The 17,811-nt window shown below is 45.3% G+C and overlaps 1 protein-coding gene across 2 annotated transcripts in view; it reads right to left on the reverse strand.

Annotated features, from left to right (window-relative positions):
• Positions 1-17,811, reverse strand: part of CD109 (CD109 molecule) — a 444,636-nt gene that overhangs the window by 374,824 nt on the left and 52,001 nt on the right. For both annotated transcript variants that reach the window (XM_077289898.1, XM_077289899.1), the window contains 2 exons: positions 9,355-9,383; positions 8,335-8,565 (listed from right to left, as the gene is read on the reverse strand). In XM_077289898.1, the coding sequence (XP_077146013.1) occupies positions 8,335-8,565; positions 9,355-9,383 (260 nt within the window). The remainder of the gene's footprint in view (positions 1-8,334; positions 8,566-9,354; positions 9,384-17,811) is intronic.

Genomic DNA, 17,811 nt, shown 5'->3' on the forward strand with positions numbered 1-17,811 from the left:
TTACGTGGTGACCCTCAGGATTGGGCATTCTCCCTGGCGCCAGGAGATCCTGCATTGCTGAATGTGGATGCGTTTTTTCTGGTGCTTGGATTACTTTATGAGGAACCTAATCTTGAGGACCAGGCAGAAAAGGCTTTGCTTGCCCTCTCTCAGGGTCAGGATGAAGCAGAGGTTTATTGCCAGAAATTTAGGAAATGGTCAGTGCTTACTCAATGGAATGAGTGTGCCCTGGCAGCAATTTTCAGAAAAGGTCTTTCCGAAGCCCTTATGAATATTATGGTGGGGTTCCCCATGCCTGCGAGTCTGAATGAGTCAATGGCTTTGGCCATTCAGATTGATCGGCGTTTGCGGGAGCGCAAACCTGCGCACCATCTGGCGGTGTTTCCTGAACAGAGACCAGAGTCTATGCAATGTGACAGGATTCTGACCAGAATGGAACGGCAAAATCATAGACGTCAGAATGGGTTGTGCTTCTACTGTGGTGATTCTGCTCATGTCATCTCAGATTGTCCTAAGCGCACAAAAAGGTTCGCTAAATCTGTCACCATTGGTACTGTACAGCCTAAATTCATTTTGTCTGTTACGTTGATTTGCTCTCTGTCATCCTACTCTGTTATGGCTTTTGTGGATTCGGGTGCCGCCCTGAATCTGATGGATTTGTCTTTTGCCAGGCGCTGTGGTTTTGTTTTAGAGCCTTTGCAGTTCCCTATTCCATTGAAGGGAATTGACGCCACGCCATTAGCCAAGAATAAACCTCAATACTGGACTCAAGTGACCTTGTGTATGACTCCTGCACATCAGGAGGTGATTCGCTTTCTTGTGTTATATAATTTGCATGACGTTGCCGTGTTAGGTCTGCCGTGGCTGCAGGCTCATAATCCAGTCCTGGATTGGAAAGCAATGTCTGTGTTAAGTTGGGGTTGCCAGGGAATTCATGGCGATGCTCCTTTGGTATCAATTGCTTCCTCTACTCCTTCTGAGGTCCTTGAGTTCTTGTCGGACTACCAGGATGTATTTGATGAGCCCAAATCCAGTGCCCTACCTCCTCATAGGGATTGTGATTGTGCTATAAATTTGATTCCTGGTAGTAAGTTCCCTAAGGGACGACTGTTTAATTTGTCTGTGCCAGAACATGCTGCTATGCGGAGTTATGTAATAGAGTCTTTGGAGAAGGGACATATTCGCCCGTCCTCGTCCCCTCTTGGTGCAGGATTCTTTTTTGTGGCCAAGAAGGATGGTTCTTTGAGACCCTGTATAGATTATCGCCTTCTAAATAAGATCACGGTCAAATTTCAGTACCCTTTGCCATTTTTGTCTGATCTATTTGCTCGGATTAGGGGGGCTAGTTGGTTCACCAAGATAGATCTTCGTGGTGCGTACAATCTTGTGCGTATAAAGCAGGGCGATGAATGGAAAACCGCATTTAATACGCTCGAAGGCCATTTTGAGTACTTGGTGATGCCTTTTGGACTTTCTAATGCCCCTTCTGTGTTTCAGTCCTTCATGCACGACATCTTCCGAGAATATCTGGATAAATTTATGATTGTGTATCTAGATGATATTTTGGTCTTTTCGGAGGATTGGGAGTCCCATGTGAAGCAGGTCAGGATGGTATTTCAGGTCCTGCGTGCCAATGCCTTATTTGTGAAGGGCTCAAAATGTCTCTTTGGAGTCCAGAAGGTTTCCTTTTTGGGATTTATTTTTTCTCCTTCTACTATCGAGATGGACCCAGTCAAGGTCCAGGCTATTCATGATTGGACTCAACCTACATCGGTTAAGAGTCTTCAGAAGTTCTTGGGTTTTGCTAATTTTTACCGTCGCTTTATCGCTAATTTTTCTGGTGTGGTTACGCCTTTGACGGATTTGACCAAGAAGGGTTCTGATGTGACTAACTGGTCTCCTGCGGCCGTGGAGGCCTTTCAGGAGCTGAAGCACCGGTTTTCTTCAGCTCCAGTCTTATGTCAGCCAGATGTCTCTCTTCCCTTCCAGGTCGAGGTTGATGCTTCTGAGATTGGAGCAGGGGCTGTTTTGTTGCAGAGAAGCTCTGATTGCTCTGTGATGAAGCCATGTGCTTTCTTTTCAAGAAAATTTTCGCCTCCCGAGCGAAATTATGATGTTGGTAATCGGGAGTTGTTGGCAATGAAGTGGGCATTTGAGGAGTGGCGACATTGGCTAGAGGGAGCTAAGCATCGTGTGGTGGTTTTGACTGATCAGAAGAATTTGATTTATCTCGAGTCGGCCAAACGGTTGAATCCTAGACAGGCTCGTTGGTCGTTGTTTTTCTCCCGTTTCGATTTTGTGGTCTCGTACCTTCCTGGTTCGAAGAACGTGAAGGCTGATGCTCTTTCTAGGAGTTTTGTGCCTGACTCTCCTGGAGTTTCAGAGCCGGCTGGTATCTTCAGAGAGGGGGTGATTTTGTCTGCCATTTCCCCAGATTTGTGACGGGTGTTACAGGAATTTCAGGCGGATAGACCTGACCGTTGTCCACCAGAGAGACTGTTTGTCCCAGATAGATGGACCAGCAGAGTTATTTCCGAAGTTCATTCTTCGGTGTTGGCGGGTCATCCTGGGATTTTTGGTACCAGAGATTTGGTGGCTAGGTCTTTCTGGTGGCCTTCTTTGTCACGGGATGTGCGTTCCTTTGTGCAGTCCTGTGGGATTTGTGCTCGGGCTAAGCGTTGTTGTTCTCGTGCCAGTGGATTGCTTTTGCCCTTGCCGGTTCCGAAGAGGCCTTGGACGCACATTTCCATGGATTTTATTTCGGATCTTCCGGTCTCTCAGAGAATGTCTGTCATCTGGGTGGTTTGTGATCGTTTTTCTAAAATGGTCCATTTGGTGCCCTTGCCTAAGTTGCCTTCCTCCTCCGATTTGGTTCCACTGTTTTTTCAGAATGTGGTTCGTTTGCACGGCATACCTGAAAACATTGTGTCTGATAGAGGATCCCAGTTTGTGTCCAGATTTTGGCGGTCCTTTTGTGCTAAGATGGGCATTGATTTATCTTTTTCGTCGGCCTTCCATCCTCAGACGAATGGCCAAACCGAGCGAACTAATCAGACTTTGGAAACTTATTTGAGATGTTTTGTTTCTGCTGATCAAGATGACTGGGTGACTTTTTTGCCATTGGCCGAGTTTGCCCTTAATAATCGGGCCAGTTCTGCTACTTTGGTTTCGCCTTTTTCTTGTAATTCTGGTTTTCATCCTTGTTTTTCCTCAGGTCAGGTTGAGCCTTCTGACTGTCCTGGGGTGGGTTCTGTGGTGGATAGGTTGCAGCAGATTTGGAACCATGTGGTGGACAATTTGACATTGTCACAGGAGAGGGCTCAGCGCTTTGCTAACCGCCGTCGCTGTGTGGGTCCCCGACTCCGTGTGGTTGATTTGGTGTGGTTGTCTTCTCGTTATGTTCCTATGAAGGTTTCTTCGCCTAAGTTTAAGCCTCGTTTCATCGGTCCTTATAAAATTTTGGAAATCCTCAACCCGGTGTCATTTCGTTTGGACCTCCCAGCATCGTTTGCCATTCATAATGTGTTCCATAGGTCTTTGTTGCGGAGGTATGTGGTGCCTGTGGTTCCTTCGGTTGATCCTCCTGCTCCGGTGCTGGTTGAGGGAGAATTGGAGTACGTGGTGGAGAAGATCTTGGATTCTCGTATTTCAAGACGGAGGCTTCAGTACTTGGTTAAGTGGAAGGGCTATGGTCAGGAGGATAATTCCTGGGCTGTCGCCTCTGATGTTCATGCGGCTGATTTGGTTTGTGCTTTCCATGTGGCTCATCCTGATCGCCCTGGAGGCTCTCGTGAGGGTTCGGTGACCCCTCCTCAAGGGGGGGGGTACTGTTGTGAACTCTGTTCTCGGACTCCCTCCTGTGGTTGTGAGTGGTACTGTGTGAGTTGGTCTTTGGGCTCCCTCTGGTGGCTCTTTTCTCATTCTGCGGGTCTGTGGCTGGGATCAGCTGCCTCGTTACCTGCTAGTCAGGTTTCCTATTTAACTCACCTGGACCTTCATTTTTTGCCTGCTGTCGATGTATTCAGTGCTGTTCTGGTTTCTCCTGACTTCATTCGTTTTCAGTCTCTCCAAGAGAAGCTAAGTTTTTGCTCGTTCATCTTTTGCTCATCTGTGTTCTATATGTTTCTCAGTATACGATGAGTTCTGTCCAGTTTGCTAATATGTGATCTTTTGCTTGCTCGTAGCTCTGGGGTGCAGAGTTTCTCCCCTCACATCGTTAGTTGGTGTGGGGGTTCTTGCATTCTCTGCGTGGATATTTTTTGGATAGGGTTTTTTACTGACTGCACAGATTCTTGCTATCCTCTTCCTATTCAGTGATTAGTGGGCCTCCTTTGCTGAACCTGTTTTCATTTCTACGTTTGTGCCTTCTCCTTAACTCACTATTATTATTTGTGGGGGGCTGTTCTAAACTTTGGGGTTATTTCTCTGAGGCAAGTGAGGCTTTTATTTCTCTCTAGGGGTAGCCAGTTTCTCAGGCTGTGAAGAGACGTCTAGGATTTTAGGAACGTTCCATGGCTGCCTATAGTGTGTGCGGTTAGGATCAGGGTTGCGGTCAGTCCAGTTACCACATCCCCAGAGCTCGTCCTAAGTTCTCTTACTTAGCTGGTCAGATTTGTGATCCTAAGCCACTAAGGATCATAACAGAAAAGGGACTCAGAGAGTGAGTGTAAACTGAGGTGTTTGAGATTTCTATGAGAGTGGGTGAGTTTGTGAAGTAGGGGTTGCACACTAGGAGTGGAGAGGGAAGAAAATGTCAGTAGGTTGTGGTCAGTGGGAGGGGGGAGTTAATGAGATTAGTAAGGGAACAGAGGCGGGTGAAGATAAGGTTCAGCGTGTGGACATCTTTGTGAGTGGCTGCAGAGGTCCACTGAATGAGGCTAAAGGAGGCAGTTAGTGATAAAAGTTTAGAGGCAGCTGAGGTGGAAGTGTCAATGGGGATATTGAAGTCACCCATGATGATAATGGGGATGTCAGCAGAAAGGAAATGAAGTAGACAGGTGGTGAAGTGGTCGAGTAAGGTTGAGATGGCTAGCTCTGGTGGGTAGTAGATGACAGCCAGTTGGAGGTTGGAGGGGGAGTAGATGTGGACGGAGTGCACCTCAAGCAAAGGAAGAGTAGCAGAGGGTGGTAGTGGAATTGGGTCAAAGGAGCAGGTATCAGTCAGGAGCAAGCCAACTCCATCACGTTTGTTGCTGGGGCAAGGGGTGTGAGAGAGATGGAATCCGCCATAAGAAAGTGCAGCTGGAGAGGCTGAGTCAGAGGGAGTGAGCCAGGTTTCAGTGATGCCAAGGAAGGAGAGTTTGCTGGTGATAAAGAGGTCATGGATAAATGGCAGTTTGTTGCAGACGGAGTGTGTGTTCCATAGTGATCCAGGTAGGGGGACCAGGGGAGTGGGGGCAGGATGAATGGGTATGAGGTTATCACGGTTGGGAAAATGTGTAGAGGATCATGGCAGGGTGTTAGAAATTAGTGTGGGGATGTGTTGAGGAGGGCCAGGATTTGGGGATACGTCACCAGCAATAAGCAGCTCATAGAATCCCATGGTTTGCAGTATCATCTCTACGCCGATAACACGCAGATCTACCTATCCGGACCTCACCTCACCTCCTTACTCACCAAAATCCCACACTGTCTGTCTGCTATCTCAGCCTTCTTTTCTGCTTGCTTTCTAAAACCGAACATGGACAAAACAGAATTCACCCATTTCACTCTACCCCTCCACTAGACCTGTCCATCAATGTCAATGGCTGCTCACTTTCCCCAGTCCCACACGCCCAGTGCCTTGGGGTGATCCTCGACTCTGCCCTCTCTTTCAAGCCACATATCCAAGCCCTTGCCTCCTCCTGCCGTCTCATACTCAAAAATATTTCCTGGATCTGCGCATTCCTTTACCATGAAATCCCAAAAACACTAGTGCACGCCCTTATCATCTCCCGCCTTGACTACTGCAACCTCCTACTCTCTGGCCTCCCCTCTAGCACTCTGGCACCACTCCAATCCATCCTACACTCAGCTGCCTGACTAATCTACCTGTCTCCCCACTATTTCCCAGCCTCTCCCCTATGCCAAGCCCTTAACTGGTTTCCTATCATCCAGAGACTCCAGTTCAAAACCCTTACTATGACATACAAAGCCATCCACAACCTTTCTCCTCCATACATCTGTGACATGGTCTCCCGGTACTTACCCACAAGCAACCTTCGATCCTCACAAGATCTCCTTCTCTACTCCCCTCTTATCTCTTCTTCCCCCAACCGCATCCAAGACTTCTCCCATGCTTCCCCCATACTCTGGAACCCTCTACCCTAACACATCAGACTCTCGCCCACCACTAAAACCTTCAAAAATAACCTGAAGAATCACCTCTTCTGACAAGCCTACAGCCGGCAGTGATCCTTAACCTACTGAACCGCCGCACAACCAGCTTTACCCTCTCCTAGTGTATCCTCACCCATGCCCTGTAGACTGTGAGCCCTCACGGGCAGGGTCCTCTCTCTCCTTCTGTAACTGTTAGTGCATTGTTATTGCTCATGTTTATTGTATTTGTCTATATTTGCCCACTTTTCACATGTAAAGCACCATGCAATAAATGGTGCTAAAAAAATGTATAATAATAATAATAACATCACTAGCCACACTCATAACCTGATGCGTAAGTGACGAAAGCTGGATGACCCCTTTAACTTTATAAATTTTCAGAGCCAACAATCTGGAAGTAACAAACATACATGTCACTGAAAATCAAAGTTCAGAATTAAAGTTCTGTTTATTAACCCCTTACCGACATCAGGAGTTTAATATAATGCTGATGTCGGGGTCCCTCCCTTTGATGTTGGCTCTGGCGGTGAGCCCCCATTTTCTGGGGACAAGTCAGCTCTTTTGAACAGCTGACATGTGCCCGCAATAGCTGCGGGTGGAATCACGATCCACCCACGACTATTAACCATTTAAATAGCGCTTACGGCCATTAGGCCAGAAATACGCACACCGGTGACACGTGTCAAGTGATCGCGGGTCACCAGTGTGTTGGCATGACAACATGAGGTCTCCTGGAGACCCAATCATTGTCAGTGCTGGCTTGCTGTGAACACCACCCAGTGGTCGGCGCTCATAACAAGTCAGTAAATCTGGAATATATAGAGGCGATCTGACCATCGCCTCTACGTAGCAGACCTAATCGAGCTGTGGCAGCTTCTAGCCTCATATGGAGACTATTGAAGTATGCCAAAAGTAAAAAAAAATGTTTTTAAAAATATAAAAAAAAAAATTAAAAGTATATAAAAGTTTAAATCACCCCCTTTTCTCCCCATTCAAAATAAAGCAATAAAAAAAAATCAAACATACATATATTTGGTATCGCCACTTTCAGAATTGCCCGATCTATCAATAAAAAAAGGATTAACCTGATCGCTAAACAGCGTAGCGAGAAAAAAAGTCAAAACGCCAAAATTACATTTTTTGGTCGCCACGACATTGCATTAAAATGCAATAACTGGAGATCAAAAGATTGCATCTGCACCACAATGGTATGATTAAAAACATCAGCTCAGTGTGCAAAAAATAGGCTCTCACCCAACTCGAGATCATGAAAAATGGAGACGCTACGGGTATCGTATTGCACAATTTTTTTTTTTTTTTTTTAAACAAAGTTTGGAATTTTTTCACTACTTAGATAAAAAAGAACCTAGACATGTTTGGTGTATATGAACTCATAATGACCTGGAGAATCATAATGGCAGGTCAGTCTTAGCATTTAGTGAACCTAGTAAAAAAGCCAAACAAAAAACAAGTGAGGGATTGCACTTTTTTTGCAATTTCACCACACTTGGAATATTTTTCCACTTTTCTAGTACACAACATGGTAAAACCAATGGTGTCATTCAAAAGTACAACTCATCCTGCAAAAAACAAGCCATCATGTGGCCATTTTGATGGAAAAAAAAGTTATGGCTCTGGGAAGAAGGGTAACGAAAAATAAAAACGTGAAACTGAAAAAAGCTACTGGGGTTAAGGGGTTAAAGCTGCCCAAGATTTTTACCTTGAGTTAAAAATTTCAAACTAGGATAATATATTAAAGAAGTTGTTTGGTCTTAAGCAACAAAGTTCACAGTCACTTTATGTGACTGCAGACTTGTTGATCCTCACATCGTGCGCACTGCATGTTGCAAGGATTCACAGAGTGACTACAGACTTATAGCCTAAGGCTGGACAACCCCTTTAAACAATTCATCTTTTTTGTTTTTTTGGTGGTCAGCTCAAGTGTTTTTATTTTGTTTTAAGAGGAGCTATAAATCTATAAGTGTGTCTTAATGCATTGCACAAAATGCTACTTACCATAATTAGTATATCAATTGTAGAAGTGTAAGGCTTCAAATCTGCTGAAAAGATCAATATCCTAATCTTCACTTCTTGGCCAGGCTTGTAAAATATGCTGTTGGTCTCGATGTAAACAGAAAAACTCTTGGATTTAAACTGAAGTGATGTTGTATTGGCAAATATCAGCTTATTCTCAGAAAAGCCTTTCACCCGAAGTTCATAGTTCCCATAAAAGCTATTTGGGGGAAGCTGAAAAGATATAAAGTTACAGTCATGTTTTAACTTCGATTCATTTTTTTTATGTACAAGTATTGTGATTCAAAAGATACAGGAATGATATATATCTTGGTACAGTGTTAGCCAGTGGATAGAAAAATATTTAGAATTGAGAGTCTTCAGTGGTTGATACCTTTTAATGGCTAACTGAAAAGATGGTAACAAATTGCAAGCTTTCGAGACTACTCCAGTCCCTTCACCAGGCATAGACTAATAGAAAGAATCACATATTTATGCACAACACAGCACAGAAATAATGCCATAGATAAGACAGGTGACGTCGAGCAGAACTACCATTATGTGAGTGATAAACAGTTATGTCCATAAATATTGGAACAGTGCATAGATAAGGCTACACTCACACTAGTCTGTCGGTACGGGCCGTCGCAAACCGTCGGCCCGGGCCGTCGCAAACCGTCAGCCTGACGTACCGACGGACAGTGTGTTAAGTAGCACAACGGGGGCAGCGGATGCAGTTTTTCAATGCATCCACTGCCCCATTGTAATGTCCGGGGAGGAGGGGGCGGTCTATGGGACTATGAGCTAAATACATCAGCAGCAGAAATCTCTCTACTGTACTGTTAATTTTCTATAATTAGTGCAGCTAAAATATATCAGTCTGGAGGCCACAAAATACTGTAAATTAGAAGATTACATAAAGTTTATTTCTTTACACAATGATTCAGTTTTACTTACAGATATCTGAAATGCAGAATCATAAATTCTTATGCCATAAAAAATAATGAGCTAATAAACACTCACGTGAGGGAGAACCAGTTTTCCAACAGTACCTAGAAAAAAACATAATCATGTTACAAATATAGTGGAGCACAGATTGGAGATATGGCAAGGGTCATATTTATATGTCATACTGTCCTAGGCACTGAACCTGCATACATTTCATTTAGGCTACTATCTCATGTTGTAATCGAGATGTGCTTTTTGTTGTGATGTCGATGACATTACAGTGCTTTTGCCACTATTTTTAAAAATTGTGTAAAGTGACCGCAGGCAGTAGCCATGGCTGATCTGCTGTTCCATAGTGCCTCGACACTTGCAAAATCACGTCCCAGTCTCAATGTGCTATCATGTGTAGGGTGGATCACTCTCACTTGTTGGCCGCAAACCTTCTCGTTCATCAGACCTCCATCTTCAGGAGCTGTCGCACATAGATCAAGGGACATCTGGTTACTTTCAACAACCAAAAATTTACTGGACTGTTCAACTTCATCAGACTGCAACCACAGTATTGGGCACCACATTTTCCGTTCCTTGTTTCCTTAACACAGAACTCCCTCAGAATCGCTATCTGCTCCTCCTGGACTATCCTATCCCCATGTTCACTGGCTCCTTCATCCCCTGGGATTCCCCATCCAGTCTCGCAGCCCACCCGGGATCCTTTACCTTCCTTTCTTGTGGTTCTACATTCATTGTCCTCTGTACACCAGAGCATAAGGCACTCTCTATAGTACCCATACTGAGCCCTGAGCTTTGAACATTGCAGGAATGTACACAAGGGATTCTAGTATGGCCTCCAACTGCCATGAATGAAAGATACTTGCTGACGCTAGTAGCCCACTGCACTTGAACTTGACTAAGCCAATTGTCCTTATCGTATGTCCTACATCCTAATCTATATCTTCAGCTTATGTTGTACACTACCATATCACAGTCTATTTACAATATTCACTAAAATGGTAACTGATTCACATTTCACACAACACACTATATATATATATATATATATATATATATATATATATATATATATATATATATATATATATATATATAAAGCATGAGGTTACATACAGTATATGATGCAGTTGGTGTCTTCATGGATAGAAAGTACAGTCCACCACTTTTACAATTGCAACATGTGATTGCAGGCTTAAAGTTCATTTACACGGGAGGTAAGTGATAATTGTTGATCTTTTCACCCAATTAGTTATAAAAATAATCTGTGGCAAGATTATTAAATATATATTTTCCACAAAAACGTTGCTACCTATTGCAGGAGCCACTGGTGGACAACAGCATCACTCCATTTCTTGCACTGTTGCTGTTTCTCTCCTTTAGCGCCATAGAAAATGAATAAAGTACAGATGCACAAGCTCAACAGCCGCTATACTCAGACCAAGCATTGCAGAGCCCTATTTTCAGTCCCATTGGAGCCCATTGATCACTAAAGCAATACAAGTGTATGGAAAGCGAGGCTGCTGATGACACATGGATGTCATCCTTGTGTCATCAATGTGCACGTGTGTGGTACACATTTTGTCCATGATGCTGATAAAAAAAACTAACATGTCTGCAGGTTTTTCTCATGGACACATGATCCCACGCCGTAATCCATGTCTGCGACATCTGATTTTTAAAATGAACAGTGTGTTGATGCGCCGTTCACGCTGAAAACTAGGACACAAAAGGCTACTGCGAGTGCAGCTTCGGTGAAGAGCAGTGATGTTATACAGGTTACCATCTGTCAATGAAGCTGCGTTCTCATGGGCAGTTCATTGTGAACGTCTCGATGAATTCTGTTGACCTCAAAGAGATCACTGCTAGCAACATGAGAAAATTCTGCATGGATTATCTTCATGTTGTGCAGGTGAGGAATATGTATTATTTTAGGGTTTTTTTTTACAGGGGACATGAGCTTCAATGGATTAAGTGTAAACCTGAGTATAACAGTTTTTTATTTTTAAATAAATATGTAAGACAGGGTGCTGATTTTTATTTCAAATAAAGGATTTTATTATTGTTGTGCGCTTATTTCAATACTTACTATGGGAATAGTAATGGGGGTGCCGTATAGACGCCTCTCCATTACTAACCACTGGGCTTGATGTCACCTGACAATGCAAAAGGTGACCTCAATCCCAACCCTGTTACGCCACTTACCGCTGCTACAGGGCAAGTGGGAAGAGCGAGGCTAAGCGCCAGATTTGGCACATCTTATTGATATGCCATTTTGAGGGTGGCTGAGGGCTGATGCTGGAAGCCTGCAAGGGGTGACAATATCTCTGGCCCCTTTTCAAGGCTATTAATATCAACCCACATCTCTCTGTTTAGCCTTTGCTGGTTTGAATTTATAGGGGAACCTTACTTAATTTTTTTCATGGGGTCCACCAAAAATTCACTAGGAAAGGCTAAGCAAAAAGCTGTGAGCTATTATTAACCCCTTCATGACCCAGCCTATTTTGACCTTAATGACCTGGCCATTTGTTGCAATTCTGACCAGTGTCCCTTTATGAGGTAATAACTCAGGAACGCTTCAACGGATCCTTGCGGTTCTGAGATTGTTTTTTTGTGACATATTGTGCTTCATGGTAGTGGTAAATTTAGGTCGATAATTTTTGTTTTTATTTGTGAAAAAAATGGAAATTTGACTAAAATTTTGAAAATTTCCCAATTTTCTAATTTTGAATTTTTATTCTGGTAAACGAGAGAGTTATGTGACACAAAATAGTTAATAAATAACATTACCCACATGTCTACTTTATATCAGCACAATTTTGGAAACAATTTTTTTTTTTACTAGGAAGTTATAAGGGTTAAAATTTGACCAGCGATTTCTCATTTTTACAACAAAATTTACAAAACCATTTTTTTTAGGGACGACCTCACATTTGAAGTCAGTTTGAGGGGTCTATATGGCTGAAAATACCCCAAAGTGACACCATTATAAAAACTGCACCCATCAAGGTATTCAAAACCACATTCAAGAAGTTTATTAACCCTTCAGGTGCTTCACAGCAGCAGAAGCAACATGGAAGGAAAAAATTTACATTTAACTTTTTAGTCACAAAAATGATTTTTAGCAACAATTTTTTTATTTTCCCAAGGGTAAAAAGAGAAACTGGACCCCAAAAGTTATTGTACAATTTGCCCTGAGTACGCCTATACCCCATATGTGGGGGGGTAACCACTGTTTGGGCACACGGAAGTGCTCGGAAGGGAAGGAGCGCCATTTGACTTTTTGAATGAAAAATTAGCTCCAATCGTTAGCGGACACCATGTCACGTTTGGAGAGCCCCTGTGTGCCTAAACATTGGAGCTCCCCCACATGTGACCCCATTTTGGAAACTAGACCTCCCATGGAACTAATCTAGATGTGCGGTGACCACTTTAAACCCCCAAGTGCTTCACAGAAGTTTATAACGCAGAGCCGTGAAAATAAAAAATAATTTTTCTTTGCTCAAAAATTATTTTTTAGCCCGCAATTTTTTATTTTCACAAGAGTAACAGGAGAAATTGGACCCGAAAAGTTGTTGTACAGATTAGCCTGATTACGCTTATACCCCATATGTGGGGGGAACCACTGTTTGGGCACACGTCGGGGCTCGGAAGGGAAGTAGTGACGTTTTGTAATGCAGACTTTGATGGACCGCAGACAGACTTCCTAGGCCTAAAATAAAAAAGCAGCCTCTATGCAGTGTAAATTAGGCTACAGGGGTACACAGGCAGCATTGGTGTGGTCAGCGGAGGACGATTGCAAGGAGGGACCGCAGACAGACTTCCTAGGCCTAAAATAAAAAAGCTGGCTCTATGCGATTTAAATTAGGCTACAGGGGTACACAGGCAGCATTGTTGTGGTCAGCGGAGGACGATTGCAAGGAGGGACCGCAGACAGACTTTCCTAGGCCTAAAATAATAAAGCAGGCTCTATGCAGTTTAAATTAGGCTACAGGGGTACACAGGCAGCATTGGTGTGGTCAGCGGAGGACGATTGCAAGGAGGGAATGCAGACAGACTTCCTAGGCCTAAAATAAAAAAGCAGCCTCTATGCAGTTTAAATTAGGCTACAGGGGTACACAGGCAGCATTGGTGTGGTCAGCGGAGGACGATTGCAAGGAGGGACCGCAGACAGACTTCCTAAGCCTAAAATAATAAAGCAGGCTCTATGCAGTTTAAATTAGGCTACAGGGGTACACAGGCAGCATTGTTGTGGTCAGTGGAGGACGATTGCAAGGAGGGACCGCAGACAGACTTTCCTAGGCCTAAAATAATAAAGCAGGCTCTATGCAGTTTAAATTAGGCTACAGGGGTACACAGGCAGCATTGGTGTGGTCAGCGGAGGACGATTGCAAGGAGGGACCGCAGACAGACTTCCTAGGCCTAAAATAAAAAAGCTGGCTCTATGCAGTTTAAATTAGGCTACAGGGGTACACAGCCAGCATTGGTGTGGTCAGCGGAGGATGATTGCACCGAGGGGCAGACGCAGTTAGTAGGGCCAAAAAAGGAATAAGCAAAATGCAGTTAAAAATCGGTTACAAGAGTATGCAGGCGGCCTAGCTTTGTTCAGTGGAGGACAACTGTAAGGAGTGTCTGATACAGTTAGTAGGGCAAAATAATAAAGTGAGGTTAATGTCTGGCAAAAAAAATTTAACAAACAAACTGGTGGCATACCTAGGTACAGGGGTGGGCTCTTCTGCTGACTTGCAGACAGTGGTAGTTGGCGCAAAGTATTAACTGGTGTAAATGTAGGACAGGGCCCCTGAATATTTTAACTAGCATCAATCATGTCAAGAAATTGGTATTGGCAGTGCCATTGAAGGATTTAACAGCACAGACTAAACAGTGGTGGAGCAGTGAGAGGTAATTTTGCAAGTGGTAGAGCACTGTTTGACCTGGGGGGGGGAACACTCTCTCGTGGACAGCGGTACTGGCCCAGGGCCCCTTATGTTACGACGGTGTGTCTGACATTGGGTGTGCACCACCACCGCCAGAGACACTTCATTGTACTATGAGGGACCCTGTGCCAGTGCCGTCGCCCAAAGGTGGGCACACCCACCTGTTCAGCCAAACAGCACTCGCACGGGTGCTTGCGCCAAGTGGTGCCCACGGCCCCGTGGGGGGAGTCAGCCCATTTAGGAAGGTGTAAAAATGGCCCATGCTGGACATACAGCAGCTGCAAATGGAGAAATTGGAGCAGTCATTAAGACGAGTCCAAAAGCAAGATATTTTTACAGGAAAGCTAGGTGTCAGCAGGGGAAGGTGGGGCAAAATAATTAGAAATCCATGATTGGTTCATTTTAATGAATGTTAGATCATCAACATTTTGGGTAGCCAGACGAGTCCTTTTTTCTGTCAGTATTGAACCTGCAGCACTGAATACTCTTTCTCATAGCACACTAGCAGCTGGGCAAGCGAGCTCCTGTAATGCATATTCAGCCAATTCAGGCCAGGTGTCTATTTTGGATGCCCAGTAATCAAATGGGAATGACGTGTGAGGGAGAACATCGATAAGGGAGGAAAAATAGTTGGTAACCATACTGGACAAATGTTGTCTCCTGTCTAGTGTTGAGCATTCCGATACCGCAAGTATCGGGTATCGGCCGATACTAGCGGTATCGGAATTCCGATACCGGGATTCCGATACTTGGCGCGTATCGGATACCGGAATCGGAAGTTCAATGATTCAAAATTCAGAAATTCAGCCAATGAGAAAGATTCCAAGTGTGGGCACATCCTGTTTAGCATGGAGGGCATGAAACTACTGGCAAGGCTGTGATTGGCTGCTGAAATGATGTCATGATGCAGTTTAAAAGTCGCTGGCGCCATTTTGCGATCACTCTGCTGTGAATTCAGTTAGTGACAGGACGCTGTTTGCTGACTGAGGGACAGTTTAGAGATAGCGATTTGCTTCTTTGTGCTTTCCAAAGGCTAATTTAGCAACCGCTGTGTTCACCTACTATTCACCTTCCTTTTGCCTTGTAGCGCTGTTTTCACAGCGATCTGCAAGGTCTCTCTGTGTGTGTGTGTGTGAGTGCAGCCCACTCTCTAGTCTGAGTGCAGCCACATAGGCCATCCATAGCTGGTTGTATTCAGTTCAGGGAGGGTGGTTCATTGCCTCATACTGTCCTTTTTTTTTTTTTTTTTGAAGTAGTGCAGGCTGCTGCACATTTTTTCCAAAAATTCCTATTAGTGTCTTTCCACCCGTCTCCAGCTAATTTGTGGAAAAACACTACATAGGATAAAGTAGAGGAGGGTTTTTGGGCCTTGCAGCGCCGTTTACGGCTGTCTGCACGGTCTCCGTGTGACTGCAGCTCGCCCTGTAATCTGTGAGCAGCTATAGCCTGGTTGTCTCCAGCTCAGGGTTTTTCACTGCGTCATACCGCCAAATCAATTTTCTTTTTTTTCAAAGTAGTGTAGTCTGCTGCTAATTTATTTTAAAAAATCCTATTAGTGTCTTTCCACCCGTCTCCAGCTAATTTGTGGAAAAACACTACATAGGATAAAGTAGAGGAGGGTTTTTGGGCCTTGCAGCGCCGTTTACGGCTGTCTGCACGGTCTCCGTGTGATTGCAGCTCTATCCGTTGTCAGTTCAGCCCCAAAAAAATAAATAAATAATAAAGTTCACCAAACACACCAGTTACACCACTTTACATTTGTGTAGGCCACATTAGCTCATATTCAAGTCTAGTCCACACTTTAGAAAATTAGTGTGTCTTATACCTGTTAGGAGGAGTTGCTCAGGAATAAGCACACAAAGCCGTTAGTACTTTTCTGCTTATCTTTATCAGGCAACCAAGATGAAGAAGGCAGTGAGTAAGGCACGTGGGCGTGGGCGCGGAGCAGGGAGGGGACGTGGGGATTCTGTGCCTGCTGCGGGCACCGGTGAGTCATCAGCACCCACTTTCACAAGGGAACAGTCGTTCATGCGCAGCTTTGTCGCCGAGCGCCGTACACCGCTGCTGCGTGAAGACCAAATTGAAGCCGTTGTGGGATGGATGGCAGCTAATGCATCAACTTCCATTAGTGCCACATCCTCTCAGACACAGAGCACTGGAGAGCAGCCATCTGTCTCTTCACCACCTGCAAAATTGCCCAGGCAGACAGAGATCCCAGGACAGGAGCAGTCTCTACTTCTGTTCTCTGAATCATCTCTTGGCTTGGAAACAGGGGGCCAGCCAAGCAGCATTGGAGAAATGGAAGAAGAGGCAGGGTGCAGTGATGCCCAACAGCTTTTTCTGTCTTCCTCTGAAGAGGCGGGTGGGCCAGTGGCTCCGGTCACCACCTCGCAGGCCGCATCAGCTGATGATGACACTCAGGTGCCACTTACTGGTGCGTGCTCTGCTGCTGAGACTACCCAGGAGGAGCAGTTGGGGGCAGAGGGTAGTGTAGATGATGAGGTCCTTGACCCATCTTGGCGTCAGGGACAGGAAGGTGGTGGGAGCAGCTCTGAGGAAGAGATTCCCCGTACGGCCCAAAGAGGGAGAGGGAGGGGGAAGACTGCGGATCCTGCAGCCTCCGCTTTGGCACCCGTAAGGAGCATGTCTCTTCCAAAAGTCAAAAGGGGGGCTCCCAAGACTTGCAGTGCCTGGTCCTTTTTTGACACAGTTGCAGATGACATTTGCTATGTCAGATGCAAGGTGTGTCATCAAAAAATCAAAAGAGGTCAAAAAGTCGCCAACCTCAATACCTCCAACATGTGGAAACATGTGCGCAACAGGCACCCGGCGGAGTTAGACAAACACACTGAAGAGCTAGGCCAACCAACAGCGGCAGCTACCACCTCTTCAGCTCGTGTTGCCTCTTCCTCTAGCTCACACGCAGCTGGTTCGGCTTCCTCCCAGGATCGCCGTGGAAGAACCTCTGGCCCTGTTGTCCAGAGACCCGCTGTCATTCCACCCGCAGCACCACTTTCCCAGTCAACCACACACTCCCAGCCCAGTCTACAGCCATCGGTAGTACAGGCATGGGAGAAAAGGCGGCCTTTCTCGTCAAACCACCCACGAGCACAGGCTCTGACTGCAGGCATTGCCAAACTTCTGTCACTGGAAATGCTGTCATTCAGGCTGGTGGAGACTGACAGCTTCCGTGACTTGATGTCATTGGCAGTCCCACAGTACAGTGTGCCCAGCCGCTTTTACTTCAGCAGGCAAGCCGTCCCTGCCCTGCACAAGCATGTGGAGGGACACATAAAACACGCGCTACTGAACGCCGTCAGTAGCAAGGTCCACCTCACCACCGATGCGTGGACCAGTCAACATGGACAGGGGCGATACCTTTCCCTCACTGCCCATTGGGTTAATGTAGTTGAGCCGGGTACAGACCGTGCGAGTGGCGCAGGACGTGTCCTGCCCACTCCAAGGATTGCAGGAATCCATTCTGTACGCATTGACTCCTCCTCTTACACCAGTTCCTCAGAATCATCGCTGCAGGAGCCGTCACAGTCCACCTCCACATGGACCCGTGATGAACGTGTACCTGTTA

Source organism: Ranitomeya variabilis, chromosome 2 (genome assembly GCF_051348905.1).
Source record: "Ranitomeya variabilis isolate aRanVar5 chromosome 2, aRanVar5.hap1, whole genome shotgun sequence".
NCBI classification, from domain to species: domain Eukaryota; kingdom Metazoa; phylum Chordata; class Amphibia; order Anura; family Dendrobatidae; genus Ranitomeya; species Ranitomeya variabilis.